The sequence below is a fragment of the Cuculus canorus genome, chromosome 9, assembly GCF_017976375.1.
Source record: "Cuculus canorus isolate bCucCan1 chromosome 9, bCucCan1.pri, whole genome shotgun sequence".
Taxonomy (NCBI): Eukaryota; Metazoa; Chordata; class Aves; order Cuculiformes; family Cuculidae; genus Cuculus; species Cuculus canorus.
This window is the reverse complement of record NC_071409.1, coordinates 14,099,046-14,114,558: the sequence shown is the minus strand read 5'-3', so window position 1 is coordinate 14,114,558 and position 15,513 is coordinate 14,099,046. Positions and strand designations below refer to the sequence as shown.

The 15,513-nt window shown below is 44.2% G+C and overlaps 1 protein-coding gene across 21 annotated transcripts in view; it reads left to right on the top strand.

The window, feature by feature from the left end:
* LPP (LIM domain containing preferred translocation partner in lipoma) overlaps positions 1 to 15,513 on the top strand; it is a 340,056-nt gene that overhangs the window by 151,459 nt on the left and 173,084 nt on the right. For all 21 annotated transcript variants that reach the window (XM_054075104.1, XM_054075101.1, XM_054075093.1 and 18 more), the window contains one exon: positions 2,750 to 2,862. In XM_054075104.1, coding sequence (XP_053931079.1) covers positions 2,750 to 2,862 — 113 coding nt within the window. The remainder of the gene's footprint in view (positions 1 to 2,749; positions 2,863 to 15,513) is intronic.

Sequence of the window (15,513 nt, the reverse complement as noted above, 5' to 3'; positions counted from 1 at the left end):
GCAGTCTTTGCGTGCTTCCCTCTCCGCTGGAGGGAAACTTCCAACAATGCCAATAATAATAATAATAGTAATACCAGAACTAGTTTCCCTCCTGCACCCAAGGGAATACTCTCTCACATGTCCAGTGGGAACAGCATTGGGTCCTACGGCTGTGTGTGGGAAAGAGGAAAGTGTAGTGGCAGGATAAATAACTATAAAGCTGTGAAGAAGAAAAGTCCATCTGTTCACAGAGGACCAGGAAAAGGCCAAACATCTGCAAAGTTCCCCCAGTTCATCAGGCATCTGCTCTCTGCTTCCCAGTCTAAAAACTTTACCATTTGTGGGGAGAGTGAAGCCAACAGCTTATCTGACACAGGGGACAGTCAGCAGAGCTGGGTTGGGATGTAGTAGAGCCAGCTGCCTCCTACTGCAAAGAAAATTGTTTTCTTCCAAAGTCTAGAAAAGGGCTCTTCTCCGTTTCTGTCTTTTGCTTCTTTTCTAAAAAATCTTGCCAATATTCTTTTCTTTCAGGAAGAACAGATCTTCCAAAGGGGCAAAACAATATTTGTTTTGTGTTTGTTCTAGCAACCGTTGTTTTCCCCTTGTGTTACAGCAATTGTAATCTGTTTATGCATAAACCTTATCCCTTTCCCTGTCTCATCACTGTCAACACATTCTCTGCCTCGATCTTGCTTAGGTGTTTTGAAGGGTTGTAAATAAAGCAAGAATGTCTGACTAATGTGCTGTGCAGGGAGATGAGTCTTTGGCATTGGAGCTGGGACTAACTGGAGAAGCATCATCTGAAGTGTATTCTTTGGGAAGTATGTGCCTGCTGGAGTTGAATTTGTTTGCAAAACCACGTTGGTTTGTTGAAGGGTCATTTTCAGAGCAAAGGAGAAAAGTTTGCTTAGCACTCAAACATGCCAGCATTTTTTTAGAACTAAACACCAAGATATTAATTTCAAAATATTTATTTTTTTATTTTTACTCACTATTTTATTTCATATGATTTGAAGTGAAAGATTGAATTAATTATAGGGTGAAGAGGAGGATACTGCAGATTTTATTGGACATAATATTAAAAAAAAGTCAGTCTTGAACTCTATCATCGTGAGCCAGTGGCTTTCATGGGATTTTATGTATTGGAGCAACATGGTAGTCTTAAATTAGTTTTCAGTGTGTTGTTTTTGAACTGTCTTTGTGCATCTGTATTTAGGATTATACCTTCTTAGGGATTCAGAGGGGGGTTTTTGAGTCCTATCCATGCTCACTCTGGGGAAAATCGGAAGAAATTACTTTCCTGGGAAATAAAACCCCTGAAAGTCCTAGAGGGAGTTTGTGCCTTTCAGAGGGTGATTTGAAATCAAACAGAAAAGCTTTCCAGGGCTGCAGATCCATCTGCTTCCCATGGCGCATAGCATGAAGGTACTGTGCCGATAGTGCTGCCCAGCTGGTGCCTGTGCCTTGGACAGACTGAACCCAGGGGGTTAACCTGGGCACGGGTGGTCCAGAGGGCTGAGGGTCACTGGGGTTTGGCCAAACACCTTTCTGAGTGGTTTGAAGCCTGTTCGTTGGTATTTGAGGATGGTGCTATGGGCCTGTAGCTGGGAGGCAGTGTGGCAGTGCGTGGAGATGTGGATGGTCAAGTAGGGAAGCCCGTGTTTCCTCCAAAACTCCTCCAAAAGCAATATTTCCTATATGTAAGTGAAATATCCCGTTTTTATTCATCTTGAACTTCCATGCACACAGGAGACCCACTGCAAACAGCTCTACTTGTAGCATCAAGCTTTGTGAGAAATAAAAATGTACCAATGTGGTCCAATTACAAGCAGCTGCCTCCCTAGAGGCCAAATCCAGTGCTAACGGTAAATGCACTTTTTTTCCATCCTTAGGAAGTGCTTTCAGAGCCTGGTGTCCTGCTGCCCACAGTCTGTGCAGCTCTATCCTTGTTATCTCCTTTGTGCTCCCACCCCCACCTCTATGCTAAGCTGGATGGCTTCACAGATAATATACTGCTTTGACTTCACCTCAGTACTTTTGGAAACTTAAGATGAGAAAATGAAAGTGTAGATATTTTGCACATGAGCCCCATGTAAAAATCTTCCTCGGAATTAAAATATGTGGATGCTTCTGAGCTTGTAACTGGCTCATCATATGGCTGTTGTCACCAAGAAGAGTCTGTGATCTTCCTACCATTACTTTAAATGAAGCTATGAGGTCCCTATAGGAAGAGGGAGATGCAAAGAATGTGGCTGCCTGCCAGCAGCAAGGATGCAGGAGAAGGGCTGGCCAAGATATTAGGCTCCAGCCCTTTATGTGTCCTCTGCAACAGGGAATCCCTGCTTTTAGGTAGCATCCAATGCTGTCTTTATAATAATAATTAGCACACATGGGGAGTGAATTGGATGGGATCCCTTGCAAGGCTGTCCGCAGGGCATTCATTATTGCAAATGTTGTAGTTGCCTGTGACAGATCTGAGATGCAGGCTTCGATCTGTGGAGCTGGTTGTTGGTGCCTTCAGGCTTGGTGGCAAGTCATCTTCTGCTGTGGATTCTGAGCACCTCTAAGTGATCTGCCAACATTACTGATCTGTCATAGCCATCTCCTGAAGCAGCAAGGGGTGTAGCTGAGCATTTAATGGTTGAATGATGTATTGCTTCCTGTGCCACAAAACCTATGGCAGAGCTGTATTGCTGAGTTCATCCTGATCATCCGTGTCATGATGTAGGGAAATGCTGGTGAGTCTAAGTTCTCGCATTCTCTCTTCTAGGAGACTTCCTTCCTCCACCCCCGCCTCCTGTGGATGATCTTGGGAACATCACATCGTCACAAGGTGCCTTTCCTCCCCCACCCCCTCTAGATGATGCTACTTTCAATGTGCAGGTAAGAAGATAAGAATTTTTATCATTTGTACAGAACTGATGAAAAAATTCTGCAAATGAATGAATGATAATAAAATGAGATGACAAAATGCTGTGGTTAGAAATCATGTGTCAGGAACAACCAAATTAGCTTTAGCAAGCTGTGTTTCCCAAGCAGGGATATTTCCATTCAAAACTTGCTGGGCTATTAAAGGATTTTTCCCATCTGGCTTGAATTAGAAGACTAATTGCCTTATGTCCTTGTGATGGTGGATGAGAGTGAAACCTTCCCAGAATTAATTGTTTTCTGGAAGGGCCATCTCCTTCCATGGACTGAGGAGAGACTTTAGGTCAGTAATCTGATCCTAAAAGTGCTTTGTTTAGATGCCTAAAATTAAGTGGAACAAATAAGCCCTGGCACAGGCTCCAGTGATGTCACTGAGACCCTTTTCACCTCCTTTTTGCTGGTGTGGATCCTCTAGATTTGCTGTCTGGATGAAAGTGCCCCTTCTAAGATGCATCAGATGATGATGGTATGTCCTTTGTGGATAGGGAGGTACCTTGAGTGCCTTTGAAATGTATGAACACTTTTGTGCAGACATTCCTGACTTGCTTGGAGTGTTGAATGCCATTGCGTTAGCTCAGGCATGTTTGGGAGAGACGTATTCAGACTGCGTAGACAGGCTGTCAGGGTGATCGAGCAGTGAGGAGCTGATCATGCCAGTGGAGGCCAGAAGAGTTTGGCTTCTTAGCTGAGCAAAAGAAAGGCTGATGAGGGGTATGGTTGCAAATTTTAAATACATTTGGGGAATAGGCACCAGAGAAGGACAACTGTTTCAGCTCTGGGTGTTTGTGCAGGAACAGGAGAGGCTGAGCTTGCCAGAAGTACCTTCTTGCTGTTTTTTAGAAAGTTTCTAAGCACCAAGACTGCAGAGATCTCAAAGAGTCTCCAGGGAGGAGTAGTGAGAACAAAGCAAGTGTGATCTAGGTTTGAGGGTAATGAGAGCTGTATCCACTGCCGCAGGGCTGCCCTTGATGACCCTGGAAGGCTGTGGCAGTCCGGTGTCCCTTGATGGATTTGAACCTGAGGCTGATGGGCAGACATTAAACAGGATTCAAGAGACCTGACTTGGTTCCTGACCCCACCACAAACTCTAGAGTCAATTAATCTACTTCATGCATCTGTAAAAAGTTAACATTTCACTCCCTCATGGACTTCCTATGATCTCTTGCCTGTGGTGAGATGTTCAACTTATCCCACTCAGCATGTTCCTGCAATGGGTTCTGCATTATAAGCAGCCTTCGAGATGGAAGGGGTTAATAAGAATTGTGTTCTCCCTTGCCAGGAAAGGCTGCTGCCGTCAGGGACATTAGACAAGTGTGGAGCATGGCTTTTCCCAGCCTTGGGGAAGTGAAGTAATTCCCCAGCAAATGTTGTTCTGTCTCTTATCTCTCAGAGAAGAGTGGACCCTGTGGGAGCACGGGAGCTTCCAGACCCCGCTGGGAAGCAGCAGGCTCCTGACAAGGGCTGGGTGCTGCCTGCACAGCTGCCTGTGCAGAAGCCTAGGCAGCAGGAGTGGGTCACAACACCTCACGTGCTCATTGGGGTCAGGCTTTCTCCTTGCTGTGTCACCCAAGGAGAAGACCTCACTGTGTTTCTTGGAAGGTGCTTGTGTCTTAAAGTCCTCATGCTTCCCTCCTATGATGGGTCCAAAGATGTCCCTAAGACACTTGGGACTGTCACAAGGATGTGACCCTTGGAAGAACCACCTGATGGGATGGCTCTTCCTAATAGGCTCATGGAATTGCTACTTGTCATGCCTGTTCTCTCTGGCTTTGGGAATCTAGGGCTGGAGCTGTATTCATGGTGTTGGGTTTTGCCAGGAGCTTGGTTAGAGTGAGATTCCTTTGTGTAGTATCCTGTTTGGAGGAAGGCAAGCCTACCAGTTGTACCCCAGCACTCCTGCCTGTCACCACCCCCAGATGTACTCTGTGCAGCAAACACACGTCCCTGCCTTTAATCTGTGCTCTCTTGTCACCCTTTTCCCCTTTCTTTTCCTTCCTCTGAAGGAGATTGGGAGCAGACAAAAGCCAGGGCTAAGTCAGTCTGGTAGGGTCTTGTGTTGTAAAATCAGTTCCTTATCTTGCAGGAGCAGCAAAAGCCGTGCTGAAGCAAAACATAAGGCCTTAGAGAAGAGGGAAAAGGGCAAGTGGTGATGGAGAAAGCTGCTTAATGCCTTTGTTCATTGAGCACAATCATTTTCACGATTCCAAACAGAGGTTCCCATGGTGAAAGAGCAGAACAAATGATGGTTGTGTTTCTTCTGCTGTGGATCCTTTCTCAACTCTCAGGACGTGGTTGTGTGAAGGCAGGAGTCTTGTGAGCATGTGTTGGACCAGGGTCCAGCAGACTAATGCCAAGACTGATTCTGCTCTCTGATGCCAGGCCACTTCATTTCCCTGCCTCAGTTTCCCCGTTCCCAAATATAAGTGCTGGAGCAGATGACCCCATTCCCAAGCATGGACCAGATCTGAGACTGCTGCCTGGGGTGGTTTGGCCCCCGCGGACCTGGCGCAAGCCCTCCAGTTTTACTCCAGAGTAAAATTTATCTGCTCCAACAAATCAGCCCTTTTACCACAGAAATTTCTCTCTGGATAGCACAGTGATGATGACAGGTTACAAATACATGAGCTGTGGCTCCAGGTAAAGATTTTTATACTAGGTGTTAAGTTGATGAGGGCAGCAGAATATATATCTCTAGCTTATTATCATTTCAAGCATTACTGTTAGCAGATGGCTAAAAGCTATGCAGATTATTACAGTTTAAGTTGTAGCTTAAGAGCAGCAGTTAAAATAATGCCAAGCTTTCATAGGCCTGTTTATCTCTGGATCTCTATTTGGACAGTGGAACTGGCCACTTAGGATCTGATCCAAAAAGGTACTTTAGTATGTGACTTCCCTCAAGGTGCCCACGGTCTGGAAATCAGAGGAGAACTGGATCTTGAAATACCTTTGCAATAGATCTGGAATTTTCTCATAATTTCTGTTTTCCCATCTAGATCCATCATGTTTGGATTTGCAGCAGGGCTGGGGATGAAATTAAAAAAAAAAAAAAGAAAAAGAAATGCTTTTTTAAAAAAAAAAAAGTGCATTGGGGCTGGGGGAGAGTTGTATTGGGAAGTTCCCTTTTGACTGTCAGCCGGCAAAGGCGAGGGCTTGTTCCCAGAATGATGGTGAGGGTGCGGCAATGGCGTGTTTGACAAATAAGGACATGAGCAAAGAGCTTTTTGCCACGTTGGCCTGGGCTCAGTTTAAAAAAGAAAAAAAAAATGCTGGACGGGAAGAAAAATGAAATCACTGTTTGTCAAAGGGATATAGATAGATCTGGGAGGGAGGGAGGTAGATTGTTATTAACTTTTTTTGCCTTCTAGGTTCAAAATGGGCATTCTGCCCAGGCCAGGGAAAGCAGAAGTTGAAAACTCTTATAAGCAACCTCTCAAGTGCTTTGTTTACTCACAAGAGGGACCCTCACTGGCAATTTCTTCCATGGTCGCCAGGCAGGGTTGCTCTGGGATCAGGACTATGCACAGCAGTGTGAAAGCACACAGCCCCTATCCCACATCTTGTCCTGTGGAAGGCTGGCTCTGGAGCTGTGTATGCTATAGAAGCGTCTCGATAAGCCGTATTGCGGGGGCTTCAGGTCTCCACTGGCTTTGAAATGATCAGTTCTCCTAAAAGGAGGGCTTCAGTATCCCTCCCTTTATGTTGGGGCAGTACCTGGGTGGCTCAGAGCAGGTGTGACCCTCAGCTTGGAACCTGCCAAGAACCACCTTGGAAAATCATGCATTTATGAATTGCTGCTAATTACCTGCAGGTGCTGCATCTGCACGATGGGTCTGATTTTCATTTGGGATCCTAAATGCTACTGCATCACAGAAAGGAAAAGATTGTATTCAGCTGGGAGATGGCCTCTTTCCTAACAACCGCTGGCTGTTATCATTGTGGGGTTTTTTGACAGGCAACAAAACACTTCACAAAAATATCAGTCTCTCCGTGATAAAGAAGCTGAAGCAGGGAAAGTGCTTTGCCTAGGTCACCAGGCTGACCAATGGCAGGCTAAAAATAGCACCTAGATCTCCTATGTCCCAGAACAATTCTGTCTCCTACATCGCACTGCCTCATTACTGTAAGAACTACAAATTAATCAGTAAACACCATCAGTGGCTGAAATCGTAAAGAATTTGGGATATACCAAAAAGGATGTGCAAAAGTAGTTTACAATGGAGTTTAGAGTGAAGAAACAACCACACTTCAAAAGGTATACATGAAAGGCAGTTTTAGATATTAGGAAGAAATTGTTTATTGTAAGGGTGGTGAGACACTTGGGTGAGTTGTACTGAAAAGTTGTGGATGCCCGCTTCCTGGAGGTGTTCAAGGTCAGGTTGTATGGTGCCTTGAGCAACCTGATTCATTGGAAGGTGTCCTTGCCCACAGCAGGAGAGTTGGACACAGATGACCTTTAAAGTCTCTTCCAACCCAAACCATCCTCTGATCCTATGATCAAATAGTTTAATACACCAGTTCTTGTTATAACCACCTATGCATGGAGGAGCTGCAGTACTGCACTGTTCACTGGGCAGGAGCTATTCCCCCATTCAGACCTACTGGGCTCATGAGCCAGGTTGTTTTGTGTTGTTGCCATACACAGGAAATCAGCTGAAGGGCTCAAATTCCTATTGCCAAGGAATTTGGGGCCTGAAGGCATCCATGCCTTCCTTTTTGGGGCTGTTCAGAGGAGACCCAGCTCACTCCTCTCTAGAATATGGGCTTGGAAGAAGAGGAGCGTGTTGATAGATGTGAGCAGCAAGAGCCTCACCCTTGTTATGGTGGAAGTTGCCAGGCATTTCGCTGCCTGACTCCCTCACAGTGAGTGGCAGCAGTGGTGCGTCTCCCTGGGCTGTGCCTCACCACCTAAGGGAACAGCCAGAATGGAGGGTTTTTTCTTCTTCTTCTTTTTTCTTTCTTTAAAAAAAAAATAAATAAAAAAATGGGTGTACGTATCGACAAATAGTTGGGGAGAGGAGAGCATGGGTTTTGCCCCCACAGGGTGTGCTACCTTAAATAGCACATCTCTTGCTTGGCTGTGTGGCACCTGCCCTATCTTTGGGTGCTGGGCTTGCTTTAGGTCCCCTGCCTTCTAATATTTGGAGAAGCTGAAAATGCCAAAGAGAGTAGAACATGTGTTCAGCCTCCCTCTAGTGCTAGATTTTGTTAATTATCGGGATTACTGGCCTGGGTGTAGGTGCTCGCTGATGAGGAACACTGGCAGGGCTGCCTGGCTCTGGGCGCGCAGCAGTAGCTCTCAGTAAATAAAGCCCAGTAAAAAAAGGCTCTGTAAATAAAGCCATAGTCTGTGTGTATCACTTGCTGTTCAAGATCCAGCTTTTGCAGGTTTCTAGGACTCCTAACCTCAGTTATTAAAATCCATGTGATAAGCAACTGCCTTTTATCTAAATTGAAGCAATGTCCAACAGTATAAATAAATTACCTGGTAATGTTAACCCTCTTACTCAAACCTTGACTTTGCAGGAATGCTTTTGATCTGTCTCCCCACCTTCTGCCTTCCTTGTGTGTTTGAGAAACAGGAATGTGCTGTGCTCTGACTTAGACTTGAACAAATAACATGTATGCTCTTCTGCATGTTTAAATGCTCACTGAGTGTTTGCTCAATAATAAGGGTTTATAGGCACTGAAGTGAGAAAAATCAGTAATACAAAGTCGGTATGCTTTGATGAATATCTGGATGCAAGATAGTTAAAATGCATGTTTTTTCTCATATGCATATATATGCAGACTGTGTATATGCATGAGAAATACATAATGAGTGGGGATATAGAGCAGACCTCCATGTTAGTGGGGAACAAGTGTGAACATTTTACCTCTGCTGCTTTTTTATCCCTTTCTGTGGGTAGCATGACCAGTAGATCCAGGATCACAAGAGAAAAGGAACATTGAGCGTTCCTTTCAGGCAGCTCTTGATGCAACCCATATTATATGCATGTTTGTTTTACAATGCCAAACCACATTCTATTTTAAATCTTTAATGAACCTCTGTTCCCATCTATGTAACTTTCCAATCCTTACTCTCTTCAGAATAGACAAAGATGCTTATTATAAACCACAAATTTTACTGAAAGGGTAAACTGGAAAAGTTTTAATTGTACAGCGTAAGCGTGCCATTCATCTCTCTGCCTGGATATTAATATCTTGGTGATGTTATAATGCAATACAGCCTTTCATAGCTAAACCTCTCGGCAAGGACTACAAAGGAAGTAAGGATTCAAACAGTTAACTGTGCTCATTATTTTCATCATGCTTATTACGGTGTTATTTAATGTATTTGTTACGTTACTGTTTAATATAGTAACACAGCATGCAGGATGTGCCAGAACCTGCACTGGCGCACACTTGTGTCTTCTTTGGGAAGAGATTTGTGGCTGAGGCTGGGACGCTTTTGGAGATGGAACAGAGTAGCTTTTGAAAATCTGCCATAGAGCGGGTGATGAGGTGAGGGAGCAGAAGAAAGCAAAAGTCTAATATAGATCATATGTAAATAAGGGTGTGGGACCATCTAAAAAGTTGTGATAGGAAACAGAAAGGTCAGAGATGTTGTGATGTTCCAAGGTTATCAAGCTAAAACCTTCCGAGGTTAAGACACAGAGGAGGGCAATGCGCATGTGCCAGCATGGGTCCGAACAGTGGGCTCTGGTCCCCCAGTGCTGTGCCTGAGCTTACAAGCCCCGGTGGGCATCTTCTGGCTCATGTAAGAATGTCTTTGTGGGACTCTGTCACGCTGCCGGAACCTGAGTCAGGTTCACTGCTGGTACCTGTAGGGAGGTTAATCCATTAACCTGGATTATCCACCCATAGATAACAGGGACATGAATGTGAAAAGTAATAGGGAGGCATGGACAGCATGTAGAAAAAGCAGGCAATTTTAGTCTGTCAGAGCTAGTATAGGTCTGTGACAGACAAAAGGAAGCAAAATCATCGTTGTATCCAAGGTAGACTTATTTAAGCAGAGGAAAAGTAAAGAAATCATGAAGATGTGGGAATTCTCCCAACAAAGCAGATGAGCTGAGTGATGGAAGAGAGTACGATAACATGATCAGTATTGAAGAGATTCCCATTCTTCTCATTTCTGAGTGCTTTTCAGATCTTCTGTTGGATCAGCAGGTCTTAGAAAATATTTCTTGAAAGATCAGTGGCTCTCGTGTCAAATCCTGGGTAGCCTGTATTGCATTACGGAACTGTAATGCAGCAGTGAGACTAAGACAAAGAGACTGTCAGAAGCAAGAAGGGTTTCTAAAAACTGCAGCAGCCAAGTTATTTTACCTTTTCTGTGATCCTGGCTGAGATTGGAAGATGGGGTTATGAAAGTCAAAATCTTTCCATGCAGCTTGGTCCTGGTGGTAGGCTGGAACATGACAGAGCAGACGGACTCATATTCCCACCTTTGTTTTGGTGTTTTCAGTACTGTGATGCTGTCCAGTAAAGAAATGAGTTTTGATCAAACAATGTGAAAGGAAATACAGATATATTCATTGGAGAATCCAGTTGTCTGTCTAAATTCACTTTTACAGCCCTGAAGTAGTTCAAAGAGTAGGGCAAACTTCATCCTGTTTTTGACACACATTTTGCCAGGCAGTAATGAGATGTGGATATGGAGAAGTTGTGAGAACATCTGCTCTCCAAGAATGTAACTGGCTGAAGTACAGGTTCATGTCTCTGTTTTTCCGTTTCCATCACTGGTGAAAAACAGTTTCAGCTGCCATGATGAGTGGCTTTGTTGTCAGAAAGTGTTGTCTCTGCGAAGAGCATGCGGCACAGTGACTGAGCAAGCTGAAAGTGGTAGAAATACCAATGAGAGATGATGTAGCCACAGCTGGAGGAATTTGTTCCAGGACAGAAGGGCAAGCATGATTTTAAGTGCTGCCTTTGTCTTTGCAGGATCACTCCTCACAATTATATTTTTCAGTTTGATTTGCTGATGAAAATGCAGGATGGTGATTAGCCTTAATGCAAAAAAAGAACAGGTAAGGAAAAGCATCTGGAAAACTTCGTATGACATTTTTAGGGTTGTTTTTAGTGGCATGAGAAGTGAAATAGAAGTGTTTTGGAGAGCTATAGCAGCTCCAAGTATTGCTGAAGCCAGTGAGTGACAGCTCCACCAGAGGAGCTGTACACACTCCTCTCGTTCAACAGTCCTGAAGTCCTGAGCTCTGCAGCTGCTTCCCTCTCCATCGCCTCATTTCAGCTTCTTTCTTTTGTCATGAAAACAGCCTCATGTCTTGTCACATCCCAGGTCTAGTCTTGCCCTTCAACTATTACTCCACTCACTCCTGAGCTGCTCTCTCCTTCCTCCCCCTATCTCAAGCTTTGCAAATTCCCATGGTTCTACTTTGTAGTACCCCTCTGTGTTCCCAAAAGATGCTGCTGCTGAGGTCTGTGCAGGTGTTTGGGCATCAGCAGTTCCCAGGAGTAGTGGTAGGGAGCAGAATTTGGTCAGTTTTAAGGTTGGATGAGCCTCTTGAAGACATTTGTGTAGGGAATATCTTTTCTGTGCAGAAGTAAATCCTATTTGGCTTCTATGGCTGCATTGGCCCAAGCAGAAATACAGTTAAAATATATTTTCTTGAAGTAATGTGTACTGGGGACACCATGTTTTCTGATGCATGCATTCTTACTGAAAAACAACAACTTACATTGATTTATCTGGGTAGGGACAAATATCAAAATAAGCTCTAAGCTCATCTGGGAGGGATCTGCATGCTGGGGATTCTCTCTGCGGGGTTCTGCAGTGGTGTCTGGGCAGCGCTGATTATTCATTGTTCAGCTTTCCGTGTGATTCAGATCCTTTCTCTTTGTCTGAGGTTCTCACTTAGGAAAGGTGTAGAAGCTAAACCGCCCAAACAAGGGGGTGGTTGTTAAAAAAGAAAGAAAGCCCACAATTGCCCAGCCAAACCAAATACCAGACACACATCTGGAAGCCTTGAAAGGAAGGTAAAAATGGGCCTAATTGTTTGGAAAATGAGATTGCAAACTTTTTGAAGGCAAGGACCTTCCTTCATGAATCAGTACTGCGGTATGTGCCTGGCTGAGGCTTGCCCACCCCGTGGACTGCAACCATCAACTGGCCCAAAAATGTGCAGACTGAGGTAAGGTCCAAATTTTCCACCTCTCAGCTTTGAGAGACACATAGTAGACTTCTAACTTGACTCATTTCTGCAGAAGCCAAACCCAAGCTATTGACTTTCGTGTAGTTTTATACATCCATTTTGCTGACATTTTGCCAGGCTCACTAGGAGATTCTTGAATCCTTGCAAACGTTTTGGCACACACCCCTTCCTATTACAGCAATACAAGCAAACAAACTCAGGAGTATGTTATATGTTTCACTTCTGCACTTGGAGCTTATTCAGGCTGTGAAAGTTGACTGGCCAGTTTTAATTTTACTTTTTTTTTTTTAATTTCCTAATAGCTTCATAGTTCATATTCAGGAATGCTTTCCCAAATTCAGAGAAGCTTGACTCTGTGCTTAAACTTCATTAAAGTTGATAGAACTTAAGCACACGTGTAAAATTAAGCAAATGCTTATGTTTTATTCAGCCTTTTTGCAGGTGACACAGGCAGCTGCATATGGGTTTCCAACATGTGATTAAATTCCAAAAAGAGTTTTTAAAAACAGTTTTAGTCAACCTTAATTTTCTGAAATTGGTAGCTTTAACAAAACCTATCTTTTTTGATTAAAATTGCCTGAGACGTGTCCCTTTTTAAAAGCTCTTCATTTAGCTGTCACAATATACAGTCTTGTGTGGGATAGAGTTTGTTCATGTAAATTTAATTTCCAGTTAAAGCGATACAAACACGGAGTGATTTCAACAGATCTTTCAGAATACAGCAGAGCTGTCACTTTCTTACCTCCGTCAATGTGGGGGCCAGGCGGAGACATTAAATTGTCAGCTGTGCCTGACTGCAAATCACAGATCATAAAGCTTCACCTGGTCACGCAGCGAGACCAAAGGCATCCAGCCTTGATCTGCAAACATCAAGAGATGGAGAAATCTTGGAAGTTTGTTATAGCATTTAATTACCTGCAGTATTATGCATAAGTGAATATGTCTCCTATTTTTAAACAGAATTTCCCTGGCTTTGGCTTCCTGGCTGCAGCATGGGTTTTTATTTTGCTAGGTTAAACTGTCTTGTGATATTTGTCATTTTCGTGCCTTGAGGCTGTTTAGATATTGTTATCAAGCTACTCAGTCTCCTTCATATGCGAGGACAAGTGCGCTTTCTATGCGTCTTGTTGTCGGCTGTCGCTGCTTTTCTGGTGTGTGTTACAAGTTTTTAAAATGCTGCTTTCCAAACTGGACACGGTATTTTAGCACCAGACTCACCAGAAGTGTTAAACGGAGTAAAGTCACCTTCAGTTCCATGCTTTTCTTGCTCTGGGGTATTGTGGCACTGGGCAGGAGCTGGTGTTTGGTGTGTTTTTCCCCTGCGGAACATAAATCCAGAGTTGAGGGGCTGAGTGTGACAGATAGCCGTGTGTGTAGGCATGTGTAATTCATGGCTTGTCAGACGTGTCCTGTGTTGTTGGGGGTATCCTCCTCTTTCCTCTTCTCTTACACCAGAAAAGGAAAGAGGAAAATTGCAACTTGGCAAGAATGTGGAGGTGAATGGAGTCTTTGCTCTTGGACATTAACGTGGGATCATTTGTAAATGTAACAGTCATGTCCTAAGAGTCAGTGGGAAGGTCTTCCTTTATTGCAGTGGATGCTTAATGAGCTATTTGGTTTCTATATCGATTTAACTTTGCAGCTGTATTGGGGTAATTGGTTACTCTTTGGTTATGGTTCCCCTTGGAGGCAAATGATGAAATATCCGGTATCTTCTCTTAATTCTCAGTTTTTTCTGCAAGCAGCAATACTCTGTGGGGAGCATCAGCTCTGTTTGATGGCTAATTAAACATTAATTTGTGATGATGTTGGAGCAGATTTTAAGTTGGCGGGGGAGTGGGCAAAGAAAGGCAAAACTTAACAGTCACCATAATTATCAATAACCTGTGCTAATGTAATTGTATTAATTAAAAGGAAAAGGATGTATTTCCTGCTGCTGTAAAGTTAGTTACAGTCAGTGTAAGTCATGCTGGATCAAAAGGATTTCATGGCCAGCTGTTCTTGCCCCATGAACAGAGAGGTAGTGCTGTCCCGTAGAAGGTAGAAAGAAAAAAATTATATGTTCTAGTTTATATTATATATTCTGCTGATGAGCAGGAGCGTTTCACTAATTCAATTTAATTCCCAAGGACAAGTGATTGTAACTCCACTCGGAGAATATTAAATTGCCTTAATGGAAAAATAAGCTGTTTTTATTCTCCCCTTTCTGTCCTCATCTTCCCCATTCAGTTTTCAAATAACTTTATGTGCCTCCTTAGCTTATTAATACACCTCATCTTGCTGCTGATTTTGCATCTGGTAGCACTTAACACAGACAAGACTCCCAAAGCTTTTGATCAGACATGTTAAGTAAACTACCAGGACCGTTGGGTCTGCTCCTCTGGCAGATGTCGGATCATGGGACTCCTCTTTTCTCTTCATCCCCTGACTGTTCCTTATTAAATCAATTGTGTTGCTTTCACGTGCTTGAGGACCATGGTGCCCCTTTTCCGAGTAGTGACTGGCCTGTAGTATGAAGATCTTCCAGTCGGCTGAGTGACATTTGCCATTTTGCCATTTTTCAGAAGCACAACAGTTTTGAAAGCCTTGTTTAGCCATCCTTGAAATCTCCAGAACTTCCTTCCGTGAGCAAAACACAGCGGCCAGAAATCCCAAAAAGCTGGGTGCAGTTTTGAATGTCCAAGGTAGAGGTATCAGCTCATGACATGGGAAGCAGGAGACTGGATGGCATCATCCTGGGACAAAGAAGATAGGGGCAGAGGAGGGCAGACAGCACAGGTCTTCTGTGTTGGCTTCTCCAGCTTTCAGGGCACCTACAAATGCACCTCTGGGTTGCAAAGCAGATGTTGCCGAGTGCTTTAACCTATTTGCTTCATCCTCTTTTCTTCTGTTGCATCATTGCCTAGTGTTGTCCTCAAGGGTGGCAGTGGGAGGGAGTGTTGCAAATCTCCTCATGAGCTGTTGTCCACGTCCTGTCCCAGCCACTGGGGTGGTTATCTGCTGCCCTTGGACCCAGTGCTTCAGCACAGCATGCCCAGGCCGTGGACCCTGTTGGCTAAATCTGTATGATGCAGCTTCATCCCTTTTTGTTTCTCCTCACCCATCCGATATGCAGGGCCAAATCCACTTCTGTGGTCTTGGGAAGTCCAGATAAACCATGGGTATTTGTGGCAAAAGCTTCTCTTCAGTGTTAGGGGCAGGAGCTCTTTGGAAGGGAATAGAGTCCTGGGCTCTGCCCTGGCTTTACTGCTGCTCATCTGCACTGCTGGCATCCTGCCCCTGAGCAGAACCAGGGTGCTGGTTCCAGGACTGGGGTCCCTCTCAAGATGCACAAAAGGCAACGGCTAATTAAATAGTTATGGATGAAGGGCCACTGGCCCACAAGCCAGTGCTCAACATGGTGGCAACTTGAATGCGACCCTCCAAACATGTG